The following is a 22,497-nucleotide window of genomic DNA, read 5'->3' as shown; positions in this document are numbered from 1 at the left end:
GCCTGGTACAATCTTAAGGTCAAGAAAAGTAAGAAAGATAGTAGAACTGATCTAGAGCTACATGAATAGGGTAAATATAGGAAAATATTAAGACTGCCCTAGAGCTAGGTGCGTAGGGTGGTAAACATAGTAAATATACGCAGTTCCATTACCTTTCACTCTAAGCATTAATAAATTTTCTCCAGCTATGCTTAAGCTGCTTTATACTTGTTTTTCATAAAATTCATCTGCACAAATGTTCTCGAAGTGACTTTGAAAGCTGTGTACATTGTTGTTCACAAGAAAAATAGGGTTTAAATTCATTGGTGCGAATGAACTTGTTCTGGGAGTGCATCCTGGTGTTCTGGACACAGAGACTGTCACAAGTTTCTCGGGCCTCGCCCAACCCATCATCGCTGTGAAGGTAGCAGCAAATGGCACGTACAGTTTATGTGTATGTATGTATCTTACACTGATCTAGAAAGAAAATTCTAGATAAGTCTCCTCATTCTTCTCTCGTGCATCTCTGTATTATCAAACAGGTAAAAGTAAGTGTTGGATTCTGTGCTTATTTATGCTGGTATACATATTTGGGGCAGCTCCTTTGGGATAAACTGCACAAAATCCTTCCACACAGTTCTGAAAGAAATTGCAAAAGCATTTTAATGCACAGCCATTTTAATTTTGTGTAGGCAGGATAGTGTGAAGAAGCAGAGAGTAGCAGAGTGAGACCCCCAGTATGGTCCGGGGGCTGTGTGGTCCCATCATGGGGCAGCTGTGATACAAACCTGACCTTGTGTCTGTTCCTCTGGCTGAAGCCGTATCCTTCTACAAACAAAGCCTTTTCAAAAAGTATCCAAACTGTTTGGCAGGTGAGGTGGCATTTCTTGAGATGATGGAGCTGCCCAGGTACATCAACGCTGTAAATGGAACAGCTGAACAAGGCAAGAAGAAAGCAACCCCCCGGTCCCCAGGCAGGCTGGTGTGACTGTACCTGCTATTTCTCCATCTTTCGTCACACAAATGCTTCGGGTCTTCACTTCACACTGTTGCGATATCGGTATTGAATCAATTTGTTTAAAGAAGAAAATCTTTACGGTGGAAGGCGGGACAGACGGAGGGGGCAGCGAGTGCTTTGCTGGCTGTGTGCCATGTTTTAAAAGGTCAGTGGCTCCGGTCGCTGTGCCGGCCAGTTGCTAGGCTGCCATGGATTTCTGTGCTCCTTTCCCTGGCAAAAGGGACCTCATGATGAGGTGCAAGGTTATAGTGGTGCCTTTCTAGTAACCTCACCTATTCCTTTCTGCTGGCTGAGCAGACTGAGTGAGGGAGATGCTCTCAGGACCAGTTGTTTTCTTTCCAGGGTTCTCGAAAACAGCTGCTGAAGTAACTGATAGGTTATTTATCCGGCCGAATTAAACCCAACGTATTAACTTGGGGAACAGAGTCATTATTTAGTGAACTGTCAGGGCACGCTGGGTAACTGAGGCTTTCTTAGGGATCAGCAGAATTTGTTGCCACCTTCACCCCACATCTTCTTTGAACTCATGGCAAAGCACATTTACTTAATGCTTGAGTGAAAATTATCTAGCAAAGGTTGCAAAGTGCAGAGCTCTTTCATGAGCTTTTCTTTTAACCCTGCTTTCCTTTAGCCGTCTCAAGCATCAGGAACTTTTATGCACGTCTGAGATGTGTTATAATAGCAACCAGTGTTGCCAGCAGGGATCAGGCCTTACAGTGCTAAAGGTGGAGCAGATATGCAATAAGAGTCTTATCCTGCACCAGAAAGGTTAAGAAAAAGACGCAACATGAGAGCAAACCAAGGTAGGGCTGGGAAGGGGAGGACATGGTTGTTCAGACAAAGTATGTGCTTTCTGGCTGTTCGAATTCATTTGTAGAGTCCACAATCTGTACTATCCACGGTATGCATAATTAGAAAACAACACCAGGGTGTAAGCGAATTAAGTTTTCTAACTTCAGAATAAAATTGCCAGGATGCCATAATAAGTATTTATTAGACACGTGCAGCAACAAGAAAGGTAATTATTTAATTTACCACTTAGTTCAATGGCTATGACAGGCTTAGTACTCCCTGAAGCGAGTGTGAAGTCAAGGAAATGAGGTTTGCACTGATCCTACTATGGGGAGGTTGGGTGGCCTATTTCTGTGTTGGCCAGGCATTTCTTATAATATGGTTGTTTTCGGTTGCTTGTAACCTCATTCGATGTTTGCTGTTCATGTGTACGTTGGCAGGCAGGGTTCTGTGAAAATAGCAGCAAGTGATCATGTAACCAAATACCCAATCTATGTTTGCTTAGCCTGATATGTCACCAAATTCTTCCCAAGTACGTTAACGTACAGCTAAAATGCTAATTAGGGTCTCAGACCCCATCTGAAGCTTGCCTAGGAAGTTGGGCCAGAGATCTAGGCTGAAGTCCTGGGCACCCAGCTGTTGCTGTATGTGTATTAAAATTAGTTAGGGCTCTGTATCTGGAGATTGTTGACTCCTCTGAAAGATTTTGTGTTTATTTCTGCTTATTGAAGGGTTACTGTTATCCTTTCTGGCATTCCTGGAACTTCCTCCTTAACCCTTAAGAATCAGAACTTGAAATGAAATCTTCATCCCTCCAGAAGGGGCAGTGAAAGATACTGCTCAGATCCAAAATAAGAAGCCCTGCCTTGCCAAGACTCTGCAAAAGTGCTGCAGAGATATGTCTGAATTGCTGAGGATCTCTCTGTGATGTATCATGTGCTTATGCAAACTCCACGAAACGGCATTACTTGTGATTGCCAGGAAACCCTTGAGCAAAATAATTTGAACTTTATCAGTGCCCTGTTAATTCGGGTGACTGTCATGGATTCTTATGGGCTATTCAATCATCCAGGCATTTGAACGTCACATATTAAACTTGCAATAATACAATAAATCCGCCTTTGAGGCCCTTAGTGTTAGATACAAAGTGTGGTGGCCACGTGGTGCAAAGCACTGGTACTTGCTCTGCTCGTTCACGTGAATTTGGCAGGATAATGTAATGGGAGACTTTATTGCCAAATTGGGGTAACCTCTTTGTGCCACTCTGGCTTCATGCTATATTGGATATCAGCTTTTTTTGAGGCTAAGTTAGATGCAGACGCCCACAAAAGTGTTGAATTTTGTTTTCCATCTAAGGAGACAGGGATGTGGTGGTGGTTTGCATCAAATTGTAGTGCTTGATGATGTGGTCATTCACTGATCCAGCACGAAGAATCACGTAACCACTGCCTTAGCCATCAGATAACTTGATCCAATATTTGCACATATTTAATAAGGCAGTTGTTGCTTGGAACTATACAGAAATGGATGTGTAATTGACCCTATTTGTTAAAAATAAAGAATCAGTCATTAGTTCATGTCAGCTTACTCAAAATGCAATATAAACCCTGCAGAATTGTCTGTTGTCTGCATGGATTCAACACATGAGGTGTATGGTCTGCTCACAAATTAGCAGCACATGCTGGAAGGCAAATTCAGAATGTGTGTGTCAAGTGGCAAGTCCATGGATGTGTCTTCTGTATCATGTGCCCAGCATCCTCTAACTAACTTTTGACTGCAGGCATTTTCAGCCTCCCTCACAGATTTTGTGAATAATGCTATACTTGCCAACACGTGCTTTCTTATTTTACTGCATTAGCCAATCTGTTGTACCTTTTGTCCTCAATTTCTCTGTGTTTGTGTCAGAGAGTTTGTTTCAGAACATAGCAGGGAGGGAAGGAGGGTGCAGGTACACACTGGCACTGCTGTACGTTTGTCCTGAAGCAAATAGGTAAGGTCAAAAAATGAACTTTACACTTCAAGCAAAATGTCACAAGGCTTGTGAAGAGGCCAGTGATGTCCTTGGGGTCATGTGGGCACCTGCAGAAGCTGCTCAGAAAGCTCCGTCAGCTGCATTGGTATTTTTTTGCTGTGTATTAGAACATTGTGTCAGAAAAGGCAAACTGTCCTGGTCTCCATTCCAGAGCTTTCATTGAACTTTTATGTATGTAAAATACCTCGAAGATGAGGTTTGAAATCATAAACTCATTTGGATCTCATTTGCTTTTGTGTGTTTTTTCTTATCAGCTGTAGGAATGAACTTGCAAAGACTGCATCCAGCTGGGAGCCTTTAAACTCACTTAGGAGCCTCTATGCATGAGATACCAGGTTTGGTGGCTGCTTACAAAAGCTCTTGTAACCCCAGCCGTGAATTCTTATTTGATCTTTGTGAGCTGCTATGACCATTGCTATACAATCCAAACCGTAGTTATGTCAGATGTCCCCTTTGAGATGTGGCCTATTCTTTATACAAAGAGTGAAGCATTTACGTAATCAGGCAGAGCAGAGCACTGTGTCTCTCTCCAAAGAGCCATGGAAGTGACAAGCAAAGCAGGTCATTAGAGATTTTCTTTTTATCATACCTGAGCTCTCTTCTAGTTCATTAGTGCAGGTTATATTGTAATAGTACTTCATGCTGCAGTGAAGATCCCTATTGTGCTAGAATCCATGTAAACACAGAGAATAACACAGACCTTGCAAAGACTTCATAATACAATTTAACTTAGGATGAAACAGATGTTTGTGAGAACGGAGGAGAAGAGAATAATAAAGACAGCATTAATACATGTTCTAATGCTTATCGTGGGCATTGCTTTGGGCTTCGAATCATTAGAAAGCTTTATACAAATATTTACTTATAAATAAGTATTAGCAAAGCCTATTATATGAAGAGAGGAAATAGGACAGTAATTTTTATTTCCAAATAGTATACAGCATTTTTGGCCTGAAGTAAAATGTGTGATAGCTAACAGGCTGACTAGCACAGAGGCAAAAAAAAATGGTACATGAGGAATAAACAAAGACCTGGAACAGATATTTAATGGTAGCTTTTTTAGCTTGTGTAACTGGATGGCAGTATAATATAGTTTTGGCATCACTGATATTTTTCAAGGATATTGTTTCAAACATGGTTACCTTAAATCACTGCTCAAAAGCATTGACAAGCATGCATTTTGTTGTGAGGTTACGAGCCATTCTCTTTGCTGTTCACTTCCCGTGGCAGTTCAGGTGCCTCATACGACAGCACAGGCACTGGCTTTTGGACTTAACCCGTCTTTGAAAATTGCACTTGGTTTTCCTGGTTTTAACATTTATGGGCTGAGTTATGTTGGCATATAGGGCTTGATTGTGCCTTGTATGATCAGCTACAATTCTTGGGCTTTGAAAGCCAAGCAGGTAGATTAGGATAGTGCTTCTATCAGTGCTTTTAAATCAGAAGACTGCCAAACCTTTTTTTAAAAAGAGTCCACTGATTCTTTTGTACAGTGTCATTGTTTTGTCATTCCTGTTTTCTCCTATTTTGTTCACCTTTAAGTTTGGCAATGTGTATATGTTTTCTTGAAATAATTTTGTAATGGTTTTGAGATGCATCTTCTGATATCTCAGGGGAGGCAGCTGATGAATACTTCTCAAAGGTTCACCTGTGGTGATATTTAGGTTAGGCTCTGGGGTGCCTTGCTGTTTTGGGTCAGGGAGCTCTGAGCTTTGCAGAGCCAAGCCTTGAGCATCACCTGGCTGAGCAGCTTCAAGGACTGAGAAGGCACATTGTTAGCCATGTAGCTGCTTTCTTGAGATGCACTTTTAAGTAGTTCTGCAGCCCTCTTACATGCTGTAACAGGTAACATTTCCTGGAAAGCCTGTGGTTCTTGTTAGTGGGAATGTTGCATATTCAGTGTCTGTCATATTAGGTGATGTAGAAGCTATTTGAGGTTTCTCTCCAAGCAAAACTGAAAGACATGCCAGATTAGTTTGCTTGTGTCTTATAGATCTTTGATTCATCCAGCAGCTAGGTGCCTGCTGGTGATGGTCTGAAACCCAGCACTGACAGCCAGCACTGCGTGTTCCTGCACTGAGCAAAACAGGGTGTCGCAGGTCCCTCGGTCTAGCCCTGCCATGCAGTCACTGATGCAGAAAGGACTAAGGGCTGTTGGTCCCATGCCGCTGGTGACACCCACAGCGTTAGCAGAGCTACTCCAGCACACGTGACTCCATTGCTCATCTAAGGTCCAGTGGGTGTCATTTGGTCCCCTGCAGCACTCAGTGCGCATTTAGAGCCCATGTTACGGCCTGGATGCAGGCACTACTTTGATTTAAGTGGATGGAAAAGGGGGACAGGCTAGCTCTAACCTTCAGTGAATTGTCCATGCCCAGAAAATGAAGTTGCTGTGTCCTGCCTGATTACAGCCTTCATCTAGGGTTTGGCTTGTGAGAACAAGGAGGTCATTTCATCATCAGATCTGCTCTGATTTTGCAGTGAATATTCCCTTTTCATACAAAGGTGAAAACGGTATTCCCTCAAACAAAAATTTTGCGCTAAGGAAGAATAGCTACTTTGAGTGAAGGCTGCAATTGAAAATACAATTCAGGCCAGGGACTGGTGTGAGCTGGAGGAGCCCACGGAAGGTAAATGAGCTGCAGTGACTGGCACCAGTAAAGTACGTGACTTACATGTATGTGCGGTGACATTTGTGGGGGAATAGGGTATCTGTGCTAGGATGTAACTGCTGGGCAAATTACCCTGAAATAAATGATACCAGACACAGGGCCAAATTCTGATGGCAGTCTTGCTTCCAACAAATTTTCATAAACTGCGTTAGAAAGAAAACCCTCGCTTTTATGCAGTAAAGCCGAAGCAGTGTGTCCTAGCCCAGCCGTGCAGGTCACAGTACCCTGATTCCCCCTCTGCCTGTTTTTTCTCTCTCTCTCCCTTCAGATGGCCAGAAACCCATGTGCCAGGCAGCCGCGGCCCGCGCTCGGCGAGCCGGCCGGAGTCGGCCCCTGCCACTGAGGCGGGGAGAAGGGAGGAATCGCCCCAGCCTGCGCCATGGCCTCGCCCCGGCGGGCCCGGCACGCCGGCCCTCCCGACGGAGGCTGGGGGTGGATGATCGTTGCCGGCTGCTTCCTTGTCACTATCTGTACCAGGGCCGTGACGAGGTAAAGGGGCTGCTTCTTGTCTTTCTGACCTGTTTGTGGCATTACCCCTTTTTTTTTCCCCACCTTAGGAAGAGGGTTGGGGATCTCCCCTGCTGTCCCGCAGCTGCAGGGGTTATTCTGGCTAGCTGCAAACCTCTCTTTTGCTTCCTGAAATCCCTAAGGCTGTGGGGATGGCTGAGGGATTATGAGCCCTCTGGTTTTGGTCTCACCTCCTCTGACAGCTGCTCCATCTCTCAACACCCTTTCCTTGATTTTTTTCAGAATCAAAGCCTTGGGCAGGCAGCGCTATTTCAGGCTGGTGGTTTGGTTCGGGAGGGAGGAATCATGTAGGGTCTCTTCAGGTCTGCTGTGTCCCTCTGACCCCACAGCTGTGCTCATTTTTGCTAGTCCCAGTGGATTTGCTTGGCTCCCGAGTCTATCTGAGAAACCTGTAAATACCCCCTTCTCCTACGGCAAGCATTTCAGGTGCCATCCTGCCTGAGAAGGTCGGTGCCCTAGAGAGGCGGCCCCTCTCTCTACCCTTCTGGTATCTGAAATATGCAGAACGTATTTTCTCAAAAACAGAAAGAACAGGAAAAGACTGCTGCCTTGCATAAACATAATGTATACATCTGGGGTGAGATGGCTTCCACAGCTGCTGTTGGGTCACTTTGATGTCGACTGGAGACAGAAGAGCCTGGTGTGTGTGAACATGGACGTTTAAGCTATATTAAGCAGAGAGACAGGCACCCTGGTAAGTGAGGAACACTGAGACAGTGTCTTGTTGGACAGTCAGTATAACGTAAATACAGTGTTTCCTACCTAAATTTTACATTTCTTTTAAAATAAAGCTGCCACATTTAGGGATGTAAAGTCTAGGGTCTGGAGTCAACAGCATAAAAGGGGCATGGAAACATTGACACAGTGTTAGTTTAAGTATGCAAATATACCAATTCCATAATAGCAGTAGAGATTTCCTAGTGGATTTAATTCCTTTTTCACCTGTGAAATGTGTTACATCCAAAAAGTCATCTAATGGCTGGCACGCATCTAGAGTATATACAAGAATGAAGTATGTGCAAGAAAAAAGCTGAAGGAAGTGGTTGTTCATTGATTTGCAGGAGGAAAAAAGAGAGGAGGAAAAGGGATATCTTGCCGATCCAGAAACCAGAATGAAACTATGCAGCCTTTTAATCCATTCCTCTGCAGAGACAGGTAGAACGGTAACGCTCATTAAGCAGAGCAAAGTAACCTCTCCTGGAAGCATTTCAATAAACCATGGGCTCCTGCTGTGTTTTGGTTCTCTGTTCATGAAGAGTTGCTTTTCACTTGCTTTGCGCTCGTGCATCCATGAACACATAGCTATAGGTGGTGTTGGCTCTATAGGTACTGTGCTGGCCCTGCTCTGCCAGTTTGTGCAGATGTGAATGCCACCATTAGTGAGCAACCAGGTCTGTGAAGAACTGGAGAGCTGGAGCTTTGTGTACCAAGGAAGCAACATCATGATGTGGGCTATAAATTGCTGGTGATAATTACAACTTCAATTTCATTTAAATTAAAAATAATATGAGTTATAAAAATCTAGCAACAGGTACCACAGTGAGAAACGTGTGGTATTACAATATTCGTAATCTCTCTGGAGTAGTTATCTGTCTGAATTAGGTTCTACATCAGCCTAATTTTCTAATCCCACTGTTGAGATAATAGTTGGACACCAACTTGTGATTCAGTTGTTGCCAGGGCAAAGCAAGGATTCTTCTCTGGTTGAATCACCCTAGCCGAGGTGCCTTACACAGACTACTGTTGGAATTATTCAACTTGCACACATCATTTCATGTCTTGTCCCTCACGCATTAAGGTAGCCCTTCATTTCCAATATCCCTTAGAAACTGTTTAAAAATTTCTCCATCTCGTTGGGATTTAGGCAAACCACAGATTTTATTTTCCTGGGAGCTGGAGAGGACCTTCAAGTGAGTACTCTTTATACCTGAAAAGCAAGACCAGTGTTTTCTGTGAGACAAATATCCCATGTTCAACAGATTGGTGTTTGTGTTTTCTTTCCTAGGTGCATCTCTATTTTTTTTGTGGAGTTCCAGGCATACTTTGGGCAGGATTATGCCAGAACGGCTTGGATCCACTCCATTGTCGACTGTGCTACGATGCTCTGTGGTGTGTATTACCCTTCTAACACCAATGTAGCTGCTTTTTCTTCAGCCACATCCATCTGGTTTTAGCGTGTTCACAAGTTGGTGGAGTCAGCTGGGAAGGATAGATACTGTGGGCTCTCTGGGGTATGGTATATCCAAGCTGCTTCCCCCAGCATAGTTGTGCAGGAAGGGCGTGTCTTCATACTACAGAAAAGAAACAGAACTTTGTTTTGTCGAATGATCTAAGTTTTCAGAAATGTACTTTTGTTGAAGTCTAGCGGGACAAGTCATGTTTGAGAGCTACTAACTGAGCACTTGTTTCTTTTGCCTTTTGATTGGAATCATATTTGAGACTTAGCACAGGACGTACATCTTGCCTTCAGATCAAGTCATAGTCATCCTCCTTTTAGCAAACTTGTATGTTTACAAATAATCTTTTCCTTTAAAAGAAAATTCAGCATTACTAAAAATGACATAGAATCATAGAATCATTAAGGTTGGAAAAGACCTCTAAGATCATTGAGTCCAACCGTGAACCCAACACCACCATGCCCACTACACCATGTCCCTAAGCGCCTCATCTACACGTCTTTTAAATACCTCCAGGGATGGTGACTCCACCACTTCCCTGGGCAGCCTGTTCCAAGGCCTGACCACTCTTTCAGTAAAGAAATTTCTCCTAATGTCCAGTCTAAACCTCCCTTGGCACAACTTGAGGCCATTTCCTCTCGTCCTATCACTTGTTACTTGGGAGAAGAGACCAACACCCACCTCGCTACAACCTCCTTTCAGGTAGTTGTAGAGCGCGATGAGGTCTCCCCTCAGCCTCCTCTTCTCCAGCCTAAACAGTCCCAGTTCCCTCAGCCGCTCCTCATAAGACTTGTGCTCCAGGCCCTTCACCAGCTTCGTTGCCCTTCTCTGGACACGCTCCAGCACCTCCATGTCCTTCTTGTAGTGAGGGGCCCAAAACTGAACACAGGATTCGAGGTGCGGCCTCACCAGTGCCGAGTACAGGGGCACGATCACCTCCCTGCTCCTGCTGGCCACACTATTTCTGATACAGGCCAGGATGCCATTGGCCACCTGGGCACACTGCCGGCTCATGTTCAGCCGGCTGTCAGTCAGCACCCCCAGGTCCTTTCCCTCTGGGCAGCTTTCCAGCCACTCTTCCCCAAGCCTGTAGCGTTGCCTGGGGTTGTTGTGGCCAAAGTGCAGGACCCGGCACTTGGCCTTGTTGAACCTCATGCAGTTGGCCTCGGCCCATCGATCCAGCCTGTCCAGGTCCCTCTGCAGAGCCTTCCTACCCTCGAGCAGATCAACACTCCCGCCCAGCTTGGTGTCGTCTGCAAACTTACTGAGGGAGCACTCGATCCCCTCGTCCAGATCGTTGATAAAGATATTGAACAGGACCGGCCCCAGTACTGAGCCCTGGGGAACACCGCTCGTGACCGGTCGCCAGCTGGATTTCACTCCGTTCACCACAACTCTCTGGGCTCGGCCATCCAGACAGTTTTTTACCCAGCGAAGAGTGCACCTGTCTAGGCCGTGAGCCGCCAGCTTCTCTAGGAGAATGCCGTGGGACACATGCATCAATGCAGCAGTTGTACTGAATTTCTTATGGGTTTACTTTAAAATTGTACAGCTAGGTGAAAATCCATGCCCTAATCCTGTGGAAGAGGGTTAATCCATGAGAATTGCTACAAAGGCACAGGGACACAGCCTGGAATGAGACGTTGAGACGTAGCAACTCTCCTGTGTCTCTTTTTTCTTTATCGTGGGGAAAAAAGAGAAATAAGGATAACCTTGCCCTGGCATTGCAGGTAGCGGAGCGGGAGAAGGCTGGTGATGACACCCCATGATGGAGGCAGGGTGATCAGGGAGCCATCAACGTTGGAGAAGTGCAGAGAGGGTCCAAAAGATGTGAGACCTCTCCTGTTTGGGTCTGACGCAGAGCCCTCAAGGCCAGGGAGGAGCACCAAAAAAAGATTTTTAGAAGTTGTGATGGGGGGGAGGTTGGAAGACTACTCTGTAGCTGTGATCACCGTTTGCTCCTGCTTGCCTACTGCTTTCTTTTCCTTGATGACTGTTGCAACAAACTGTGTGTGAGAACCTGCCATTAACTACCAGCTTTGTTTCTTTGAAGCCCCGCTTGGGAGTTTAATCAGTAATCATGTATCCTGCCAAGTTGGTATCATGCTAGGAGGCCTGCTTGCATCTACTGGACTAATTTTGAGTTCATTTGCCACCAGCCTGGAACATCTCTACTTATCATTAGGAGTCCTTACAGGTAGGAAGCATTCAGCCCCTTTGTTCCTGCCAGGAAAACAACATGGGAGTCTTAAAAATGATAGTTCTTCCTTCAGGAAGGAAGATCACCCTCAGGAAGAGGGGTGATCTCTTCTCCGTGTCATATTGCCACTGCACTGGTCAATAGAGATACTCAGACCTGTTCCCTTCGTTGTAAAAGAGAGGCTTTGGCTGCCCCTGTGAGGGCTTCAGCACTCAGTGAGTCTCATACAGCCCAAATGCAGCACGCTGCAAAAGCAACTCCTTAACTTCTGTTAGAGAGAGGACTATGGATGAAGTTCTGAAATTATGGGAGGTCAGGAAGGACTCCTGTTGCAGGTGATACACAAAAATGTTTCCTTTTTTGCCTGTGATTTGGGAAGAGTCTGTTATGGTAGGAGTTCTAGACTGCCTCAAAATATTTGCATCTTAAAAAAAGAAGTTTAAATCAAAACAAAAGAGTAAGTGGGCACAGGAGCACTGCCTGAATACCTGGTACCTCAGCTGTGCATCTTTTGTCTGCATTACATTCCATTTGAAAAGCAAACGAGTTGCTGGTTGGTAGTTGCTGTAGCAGCTCCTCCATTTGCGTTTAGGTATGGTGGTAACAAAACCTTTGCTCTGTCCTATCTCGCTGTGTTTGCTGTGCACAGGGGAACTTGAGAGGTGCCCATGGTCACACTGACATTCCTTCCTCATTAATGCTGGCCTGGTAGCCACGGTGATATAAGCCCTTGTACTTGGTCCCCTGCTGTTTAGTAACAAGTTGGTGGAATTACTGCAGTTCACATGCTGCCAACAGCTTATTTGTTTAAAAAAAAAATAAAATCCTTATTGTAGTGCCTGTCACTCCTGTATTACAGTGTTAATCTTTGACAAATGTGTTCATAACAAATAAAAAGGCTCCTTGTAACTCGAGGGACTGCCACATACCATGCTAATGCCACTGAGGCTTCCTTAGCAAGAACTGCTGTGAATACTGAGGTGGAAAAGCAGTTGCACGTCGTACCTGGAGTTGTAAAGAGCCAATTCTACACGCAGTGAACTTCTCGTCTGTGGGGACTGATTAATGGAGAGGTGAACTGTTGGTAAAGGCTAGAGATGGTGCCCCAAGGCAGAGAGGAGGTGGGAGCATAACTGAAGGTCTAAATCCATAAAAGCTGCAGGACTTGAAACTGTGAGGAGTGAAGCAGAGGTGAGATGGGGGAGTGGCAATAAGTAGCAGAGTTCCTTCTAAGAGGTATGAAAAAGTTTTCAGCCCCAAACTTTGCATTTCCACTTTTCACAGGACATTTACTGGGGTTTTTGGGGACCTATTTCCCCCTGCCAACTCACTAAAAAATAAATGGTGTGTACGCCAAATAGAGTATGATTTTCACAGCTTTCGAATGATGATGTCTAGCTCAGGGCTGCTCCTCTGGCTCTGCTGCCCACACAGGTCCAACCCCAGCTCTCTGCCCTGCTCCTCCCTTCACCTCCTGAGGGGTGCCAGAGTGGGCACCCCCAGCCCAGAGTCCCTCTAATCCACTTATCCTGTCCTGGCAGGCTTAATGCCTGCCTGGCACAGTGCGGCCTTTGAGGAGGACGTGGCAAGCTGGTTACGGTGCTGGGTGATTATCTCCTCTATTGGCAAGTTCTGCCAAAGGCAGTGGGGACCGTTTTACCCTCGATGTAGGACATGCTCCAAAACCCTAGTCAGGACCTCATTTCTGCAGCTGATTCAGAACTGTATGTTTTAGTGTTAGGGCTAGTATTTGATGATTAAAATCTGCTCTCTGGTTTTGCAGCAGAGACCACAATCTTTTTCCCAGTCCAAGAGATGGATTTTACTTGTTTTTCTAAATTGGACATGGCTTTGTTTTCTGAGGCTTTTCCTCCCTCTTTACTTGTAGGCAGGGATTTAAAATGGTCATGACTCCAAGCATCTGCTGTGTGGAGTTTGTTTAGCTGACTAAAAAAGGTTTATTGCAGAATATTAGTAACAGAGACAGACTCTTTGTACTGTGTTTCAGAGACCTGAAAATTAATGTTCAGGGTTGCAACAGACTGAAACACAAAATGGTCCCTCATCAGGACAGTGTGCCCAGTGCCAGCATCTGCGCAGATCCCGGGGCAAGACCTCATCTTGCATCCAGGAGAGGCTGACACACTATTTCTCTGATGTTTATTGATGGTCCTTGTTCTTGTTATTAAGTGAACCCCATCACTTCTTTCTGAGCCTTGTTATCATGGATTAATGATGATCTGTTAGGTTTGTCAAGTCAGTGACCCTGACAGTGGAAGAAAGGGGTCATCATGGTTTCTCTTCACACTGTGGCTGAGCTGCGTGATACAGAACCAGAAAAAGCTTCCTATGCATTTGTGCTAATGAAAGTAGGTTATGTAGTTTAATGTAATGTGTTCCATATGTCATGCTCCGTATTAAGCCATCTGCACTGTGCTTTCTCTTCTAGGACTGGGGTTTGCACTCTGTTATTCTCCAGCCATCGCGATGGTGGGCAAATATTTCAACAAAAAGAAAGCGCTGGCCTATGGAATAGCCATGTCAGGAAGTGGAATCGGTACCTTCATCCTGGCCCCCATGGTCCAGCTCTTAATCGAGCAGTTTTCCTGGCATGGAGCTTTACTCATCCTGGGAGGTTTTGTTTTAAACCTCTGTGTCTGTGGTGCCTTGATGCGGCCTATTGCTCTTAAGGAGGACCATAAAAGTGTTCCTGAGTTTCTTGAACAGGATTATGTCCCCGAAGCACGGAAACGAGACTTAAAGCGAATGTCCATCTGTTCACCTTTAATCAAAGCGTGGTCTCATGAATCCTTATGTTCATGGAAGGAATATGACTTTTTACTGATGCCAGGCTTCATGGTGCTGGCAGTGTCGGTTTTATTTATGGCATATGGCTGTAGCCCTCTTTTTGTCTACCTAGTGCCTTATGCTTTGAGCGTTGGAGTGAGTCATCACCAGGCTGCCTTCCTCATGTCCATACTTGGTGTCATAGACATCATTGGTAATATCACCTTTGGATGGCTAACAGACAGAAGGTAATGGCTTATGGCTAAGCAAGTATAAGCTTTAGCTGGTGGCAGGCTGGATGCAAGTGAGGTATAATACATACAAACATTATGGACTTTTTCTGTAGGATGTGTAACTTTTCAAAAAAACCAACACCACACAGTCTAACTTTCAGAAATGCCTATTATTTAATGTTTTTGTCTCTTCTGGATTTGTTCAATTCTGCTGGTTTAATTTCTTTTTCTCCTGAAGAAATGATGTGTTCGTGCAAAGCTGTTGCATTTGACAGTGGAAATGTAACCCCCTGCCTGAGGTATGTTGGGCGTGATCCCCTGTACCTATTTCCTAGAGGATCTCACTCTACTTCCTCTGCCTTTCCATCTCTTTTGTGCTGCTGGGGAGGCACACAAGTCATGGAAAAGGGTCAAGGGTCTGGCCTAACACCGTCAGGCGTATACTCAGAAGAACTGACCTAAAATTGTTATACGTTTTCCAGTATATGAGAACTCACTGTGCTTTGCTAACTCAGCTCACTCCAAACATCTGTGCGCAGGATCTGTAACATCAGTAGAGACTGGCTAATTTAAGAAGGATTTTGATTCTAAAGGACACATTCTTTGTGCGTATTCAGTTTGTGGGGAAAAAATCAATCATCAGTTTTGTGGGGCTGGGAGAAAGGGAATTGCCATCTCACTTAGTTCATGCTATATCCAGTGTTTAAGGCCTGATGTGAAGGATGACAGCTAAGAGAGGTATACTGTAATATTTTTTGCATAATACTGGGAGCACCTTGCTGAGCTGGGATGTAAAGCCTGATGGAATACTGCTTTGAACACTGAAACTTCAGAGGGCTGCAAAATCCTGGCAGCAGAGCAGCTCCCCTCACTAGCGGCAGGCCGAAGAACACGGCAGACAGCATGGGCTGCTGCTTACCAGATGTTTCTGCAGCGGTAGGTGGGCAGTTTTCCCTACCTGGGCTCATCAGTATTGAGCTTTTTGTCTTGAAGACTGTGTAAGAAAATTGACTTAAATTTGAGCTATATGAGAGAGAGAGAGAGAGAAAGAGAGACTGAAGTGCTGCAAGCCAGGGCATAGAAACTGAGATGCTGTGTCCAGTGCTAATCTTTTTCAACTCTGTTTTGAAATTTGCAGGTGTCTGAAGAAGCATCGGCACTTTTGCTACCTCTTTGCTGTGGGAATGGATGGCCTCTGTTGTCTTTTCCTGCCAGTTCTCAAAAACTTCCCCTTGCTTGTGCCTTTCTCATTTACCTTCGGCTACTTCGATGGAGCCTATGTAACACTGATCCCTGTCGTGACGGCAGATGTAGTGGGAACTTCTTCCTTATCATCAGCGCTGGGTGTCGTGTATTTTCTGCATGCCATTCCATATCTAGTGAGCCCGCCTGTTGCAGGTCAGTTCACAAATGACTTTCATATAGTCTTATCACTATGTCAGATTAACATATTGGTGTGATGTAAAAGGAGAGGAAGGACAGCAAATGCCCACTGAATGTGGAGGTAGACCCTGGGCAGGGAAATAACACACCTAAACCTCCATAAGACTCTAGATCCCACTTAAACCCTGTCTTCATGGGATGATTTCTACATATAGAGTGAACTGAAATTTAAAAAACAAACCAGTATGGAATGGGGCTTCTAAAAGCTGTTACATCACCACGTCACGTAGTTCAGAAATTATGCAAGTAGAAGGAACAAAAGATTTCACCGTGAAATTACACAATTTGGAAAATGTAACCTAAAGAGAGTTTCATTCCAAGGTATTTTTGTGCAGAGGACTTGATCTGTTCATCTCCAGACTGCTTTCAACAGCTTTACTACTGTTTGGTCACAGGCTCATCACTGTAATATCTAACCATCATTTTCCCCATCGATTCCATTAAGGTGAAGTAAGCATGAGCGCTGTGCTCCTATTATTCTTTAGAAAGAACTTGACACAATTTTGAATATTGTGGAAGGACAGAGATCTTTTTTCAAACAGCCATATATATATATATGTCTTGCATATTTTGTCTGCCGTTCACATCAATTCCCAATTAATCTCTGCTTCTGAAGCTTTTAATTTAATTTTCCATAGCAAAAATTATTGCAAAATGGAATTATTTTAAGTGATGCATGAGGCTAGGGCATAACTCACTAGATGTTTCTGTATGAGGATCTCATGTGCACAATATTTAATCCCAGGGCTCTCTAAGCATGTCTAAAGACTGCCAGCTGAAAGATGTTCATTTAGTATTGTGGTGATGACTGCTGTGCCTTTTCTCATGGGTTTGACCTCTAAACAAAAGCCCATAAAAATCTTATCTGCCTACTGAGGACAAATCCCTCCCTGCCCCAGGAGGTAAAAGTATAGTGACGGTGATTTAAACCCGTATTGTTTGATTGTATTTATATGTGATAACTCCAGAAGTTTATAAAAGTCCTGTTGATCACAGGATTTGTAAATTATCAGAATTTTGGTGGGCCTTTAAAAACCCATGATTTGTTTTCCTACAGGTTGCCTTGTGGACACAACTGGCAGCTATACTGCATCATTCCTCCTGTGTGGATTTTCTATGATATTTAGTTCAACATTATTGTGCTTTGCAAGACTAGCAAAGAAAATCAAAAGAACGCATTTGCGGTCGCTCACCAAAGATACTGGCACCAAACAGCACATCTGGACAAATGGAGCAATAGCTTATTCTGTCACAGCAGAATTAGACCAAAAGGATGTTGAATTTTTGGCTGCGGATACGAACAGCTACAGCAACAGATGACAAGTGCTGTCAGGATTCAGCCGTGACTGAGACGGAGGTGTTACGCTGCTGAAGATATTACTCCTGTGAGACAAGGCATCCCTCAATTAGATTTTCTGCCATGTTTTAGTTGGCTAAAATCTACATAGCAACAGTACTACCAAGTTAATGCAGTAATATAAGAAAGCTAGACTGAAAATAAAGAGAGTTTGTAGATATAAATGTTCACAGATGTATTTGAAATGCAATATGTCGACTCCACAGGTAATCTCAAAGATGATAATTGGCTATAATCGAAAGAAAACTATAAAGTAATCAGTCACCAAAACTGAACAATAAGTTTAAATTATTTCAAAAATAGTATTAATGAAGTAAGCTTTTTGGTGTGCTGGTCTATTATGTTTCAATGGACTAATCACACACACTACCAAAAAACATCCACATTTATCAGTCTGCGTTAAACTCTTTGCAAATAACTGTTTCAAATGCCAAAGTAATTTTTTTTAGAAAATCTGGCAGAAAACTGTGATTTATGCTGAAAGTATCTCTGTGTGCCTGAATTTTGTACATAAGTTGCAATTTAATTTGAAATATGGTTTTAGACGTACTTTCCCAAGCCCCCTACAGCAAAATTTTGAGGTGGTTGCTGCTTTTTTTCCTGGATATCTTTAAAGCTTGAATTTCTAAACTTTGACATTCCAGGTGTGATCCTCCAGCTGATGCTTGTCTGGGAGGGTGGAAGAGGTGCTGTGGCTCCTCTACTATCTGAAGAGGAGTAAATTCGTGCCAGGGGACTAGGCATGCTGATAGACAAACCTGCTTTAGCTGCATTAGTTGGAAGAAGCCCCGGAGACCAGAGGAGAGGCTTGAGTTTTTCCAAATACAGAGCCTCTTCCTCCTGTAAAATCAGCAGTTGTTGAAGAATTTTAGAGTCCGTGCAGATGGCTGAGAAACTGCCCACTTCACAGCCTAGTAGTAAAGAGGATGTTGGCAGACAAAGTTGTTTCTGCATAATCCAGTGGCAAGTCTGTCTCTTCTTGGACCCAGGAGCTGTATCTTCAGATGGTGCAAATTACTCGTTTGGGCCAGCTGAAGAGCTGACCAAGATCACTTGTCCTGGATGGCCAGAACACAACAGCTGCAATTTGCTGATGGTTTCCTGCTACTCGTGTGAGGAATACGCTGCTTCACGGGAGCTATATACTCAATGTAGCTCATGGGGTAAATTACTCATGTGATGATTTAATAAATAATGGGATGTTTCTGCATTTCCAGAGTGAAACTGTTGTCAGCAATGTAGGAACTTCACATTCTGCAAAGCAAATCACTTCTGTGTTTTGATGCTGTATAAAGCTGCATTCTGTTCATTAGCAAATTGATCAGAGTCCAAATAATTTTTATCAGTGCTGAACTAATAGTTTTGTTAATCATCTGTAGTGTATTCAATGGTTGCTCATGGTGTCCTATTCCAGTCTGTGCCTCAGAAGGGAAAGCAAAATAGACTGATGTTCACAAATTTGATTTAGATCAAGAGTAAAGCCATAGTGGTATAATGTATTTTTTTTTATATATATGTATAGTACGTGTATCAAGTAGTTCTATTATTCATGCATATTTCAAATATAACGTATTAAAATTGTTTGACTTCAGTTGTCTGTGCTCAAACAAAGCATTTCTCGCTGCCCTGCTTCAGAAGTGTGGTCAGAGCCAGTAGCATGACTTACATGCACAGACCACAGATTAAGAGATGAGAGTGCAAAAACTGCTTAAAACTAATGACATAACCTTTTTTCAGCTCTGTGTGGCAATTAAGTCCTGGGCCCTAGTTTTGATTTTAAGATATGTTCATTAAAAAAAAAAAAAAATTATCCATGAGTATTTCTTAATGAGTTAGGAAAAATATGCACATTTGGGAGGAAAAAAAAAGGTGGTTTTATTAATTAGTAGTGATGAAGATATTGTTTTAGATCGTAATGCAAAAGTTTATATAAAAAAGTAGGGAATATCTGGTCTACAAAGAAGATAAGCTATTTCAACAAGTTATAAGTTACCGCTGTCATTTACTTTACAAAAATTGAATTACTTTTTTTACCAAATCATGCCATATCAGCAGTTGTTCATGCCAAAACTGCATATTATAAAAGCATGTTGGAATAATACTTTATGCATTTTTATCCCAGTAAACAATACTGTGTAATACGTTATTAGCATTTTTTGAATTTTTTTTTATTTCAAGATATTTTTTCATAGGCTTTTCTGTTTTGTGTTTAACTTATAATTAAGGCAGTATTTCTTGTTTTAAATACCGAATACATTTCTGATGCATTTCACACTGTGAAATATCAGCCCTGTCATGAATCTCCCCAGCTCAGAAACAGAAGGAAGGAAGCATAACAAGAAATGACCTGCGAGTGGAAGAACTGGCAATACAATCCAGGTTTGCAAAGCCTCATGCCAAACTTCTGTCCCCTGGTCCACACAACCCAAACTGAACAGCTCATCTTAATCTTGCCACATGAAATGTTTCAGGCAGCGCATTATGGAAGTCTATGGATTATACCGTTTTTAAAAAATGATTTATTGTATCCGCAATGTTTTTTTCAGAGATTATCATATTCAGGCTCTTCTCCACAGACGATACTTCCTGGCATGGCACAGTGCAGAAGTGGGTAGAGATACCTGGGCCAGCTGTGAACCATTTCCCCGGCTAACACTGCATGTTCCCACCAGCCCTGTTGAGCACCGATGGATATGAGCTTGAATGGAGCACTGCACCGCTGAGCCTGTCTGGCTTCCTGGGACAGCGTGGATTTGGCTGGAGTAACATCTGTCTGAGACAGAAACAGACGGATCCTACCTCAGATGAATCCTGCCTGGGGTAATACTTTATTCCGTGCAGTGAACGGGAATTCAGTGTAAGTGAAACTGCTTACACCTGCTGAAGTTATCCCATCTGTTTCCATTCCATGAGGTTTGAAATGGGGAAATCATCATTCTTTTGAAATTGCGTATGTTCTAGTGATAATTTTTATCGGATCCAGCTTTGGAACATTTAATAAATTGTACCTTGAAAAATTGTGTGAAAACAGCATTGGGAAAGTCAAGTACGTTCTTTTGAAAAATAACTCTGTTTTCAGAAAAAAAGGAAAAACTTTGCACCTGAAACATTTCTGCCAGCTTGGACGATAATTTTATCTCCTGAAAAACAAAGGTTGTCTGTGCTACTATATGGTGAATGTATTTTACATTGCCACAACAACTCCTTGTTTGCTTTCTAAAGTGTTACAAATCTATGTGAGAAGGAAGAGCTTGTTTAAGTTAAGCTGTAACAGTACTTCATGGTCAGCATAATGAAGTCCTTGGTCGGGATCATAGAATCATTAAGGTTGGAAAAGACCTCTAAGATCATCGAGTCCAACCATCAACCCAACACCACCATGCCCACTACACCATGTCCCTAAGCGCCTCATCTACACGTCTTTTAAATACCTCCAGGGATGGTGACTCAACCACTTCCCTGGGCAGCCTGTTCCAAGGCCTGACCACTCTTTCAGTAAAGAAATTTCTCCTAATGTCCAGTCTAAACCTCCCTTGGCACAACTTGAGGCCATTTCCTCTCGTCCTATCGCTTGTTACTTGGGAGAAGAGACCAACACCCACCTCGCTACAACCTCCCTTCAGGTAGTTGTAGAGCGCGATGAGGTCTCCCCTCAGCCTCCTCTTCTCCAGGCTAAACAGTCCCAGTTCCCTCAGCCGCCCCTCATAAGACTTGTGCTCCAGGCCCTTCACCAGCTTTGTTGCCCTTCTCTGGACACGCTCCAGCACCTCCATGTCCTTCTTGTAGTGAGGGGCCCAAAACTGAACACAGTGTTCGAGGTGCGGCCTCACCAGTGCCGAGTACAGGGGCACGATCACCTCCCTGCTCCTGCTGGCCACGCTATTTCTGATACAGGCCAGGATGCCGTTGGCCTTCTTGGCCACCTGGGCACACTGCCGGCTCCTGTTCAGCCAACTGTCAACCAGCACCCCCAGGTCCTTTTCCTCTGGGCAGCTTTCCAGCCACTCTTCCCCAAGCCTGTAGCGTTGCCTGGGGTTGTTGTGGCCGAAGTGCAGGACCCGGCACTTGGCCTTGTTGAACCTCATGCAGTTGGCCTCAGCCCATCGATCCAGCCTGTCCAGGTCCCTCTGCAGAGCCTTCCTACCCTCGAGCAGATCAACACTCCCGCCCAACTTGGTGTCGTCTGCAAACTTACTGAGGGAGCACTCGCTCGATCCCCTCGTCCAGATCGTTGATAAAGATATTGAACAGGACCGGCCCCAGTCCTGAGCCCTGGGGAACACCGCTCGTGACCGGTCGCCAGCTGGATTTCACTCCGTTCACCACAACTCTCTGGGCCCGGCCGTCCAGCCAGTTTTTTACCCAGCGAAGCGTGCACCTGTCTAAGCCGTGAGCTGCCTGTCTAAGCCGGATTGCCTCGATAAATAATACCTTCTTCTAAGTGACTATTCTAGTGTATTCCAGTAGAGTTTTCTATATTATTTAGAAGGTTTGATTCATAAATGAATACTTCCTGAAGGGTTATCTTCACTCCTTTTTCCCCTGCACCGCCAGCGTAAGCTCCAGTGATGTATTCATACTTGGGTGCGAATCGAGAGGTGTTCAGCTTCTGTGTGGTTCTTGTTTTGCCCATTGGACTTGGACACTGCAAAATGTGTGTTTCGTTTTGTCCACTTCCCGAAGCTCAAGCTCAGCCTCTTCCCTGTGTCGCCGCGCCAGGCAATGCAGCAGCACCACCCTGTGGGAAATAACATTTCTCCTCATTTACAAGACACTAGGCAAGAACTCGAAGGCAGTGTCTGCGCAGAGCATCCCCAGGTAGTGCTGCGGTCCAGTGCAATCTCCAGAGCCTGAAGAAGGTAAGGCACAATAAATAGATTTCTTGCATCACTACACCTCACGGCCAATTTCTTCGCTGTGGAGAAGATTGAGCCGCTCTGACTCTTCATAAAAATTCAGGCTCACATTTTTCTCAAAATACTTTATTGCTTCTCCTTATTTCTGCAAGGTTCATTTTCCAGGAGAGAGGCAGAAGAGGCCCTGGTGGCAGGCTGTGGAGTGGAGCACAGATGTGCCACCATGGCTTTGGGAACCTGCACCACCTCTTCCTCGAATTCTTCCCTGCTGCCGTCCGTGCCCTCAAGGAGGGTTTGGATGGCAACGATGCTGATGTTAGAAGCCTCAAGATTGAGAAGGACAGTGAGGTCGCCTAACATAGCTGAGCACACCACCACAGGTAGTCACCAGTTCCTCACTTCAACCCTACTGTTGTTCCTACC

General features: G+C 44.2%; 1 protein-coding gene across 1 annotated transcript in view; it reads left to right on the top strand.

Annotated features, from left to right (window-relative positions):
* The window catches only part of SLC16A12 (solute carrier family 16 member 12), a 36,069-nt gene extending 17,260 nt beyond the window's left edge, over nucleotides 1-18,809 (top strand). Inside the window, exons 2-7 of the mRNA XM_075154677.1 lie at nucleotides 6,762-6,982; nucleotides 9,027-9,130; nucleotides 11,252-11,395; nucleotides 13,848-14,433; nucleotides 15,557-15,816; nucleotides 16,919-18,809. Of these exons, the coding sequence (XP_075010778.1) occupies nucleotides 6,873-6,982; nucleotides 9,027-9,130; nucleotides 11,252-11,395; nucleotides 13,848-14,433; nucleotides 15,557-15,816; nucleotides 16,919-17,181 (1,467 nt within the window). The 5' untranslated portion in view covers nucleotides 6,762-6,872 and the 3' untranslated portion in view covers nucleotides 17,182-18,809. The remainder of the gene's footprint in view (nucleotides 1-6,761; nucleotides 6,983-9,026; nucleotides 9,131-11,251; nucleotides 11,396-13,847; nucleotides 14,434-15,556; nucleotides 15,817-16,918) is intronic.
* Nucleotides 18,810-22,497: the final 3,688 nt, after the last annotated feature.

This window comes from Calonectris borealis, chromosome 7 (assembly GCF_964195595.1).
Source record: "Calonectris borealis chromosome 7, bCalBor7.hap1.2, whole genome shotgun sequence".
Lineage (NCBI taxonomy): Eukaryota > Metazoa > Chordata > Aves > Procellariiformes > Procellariidae > Calonectris > Calonectris borealis.
The sequence above is the reverse complement of the archived record's forward strand: the minus strand, read 5'-3'. Positions and strand labels throughout refer to the sequence as shown.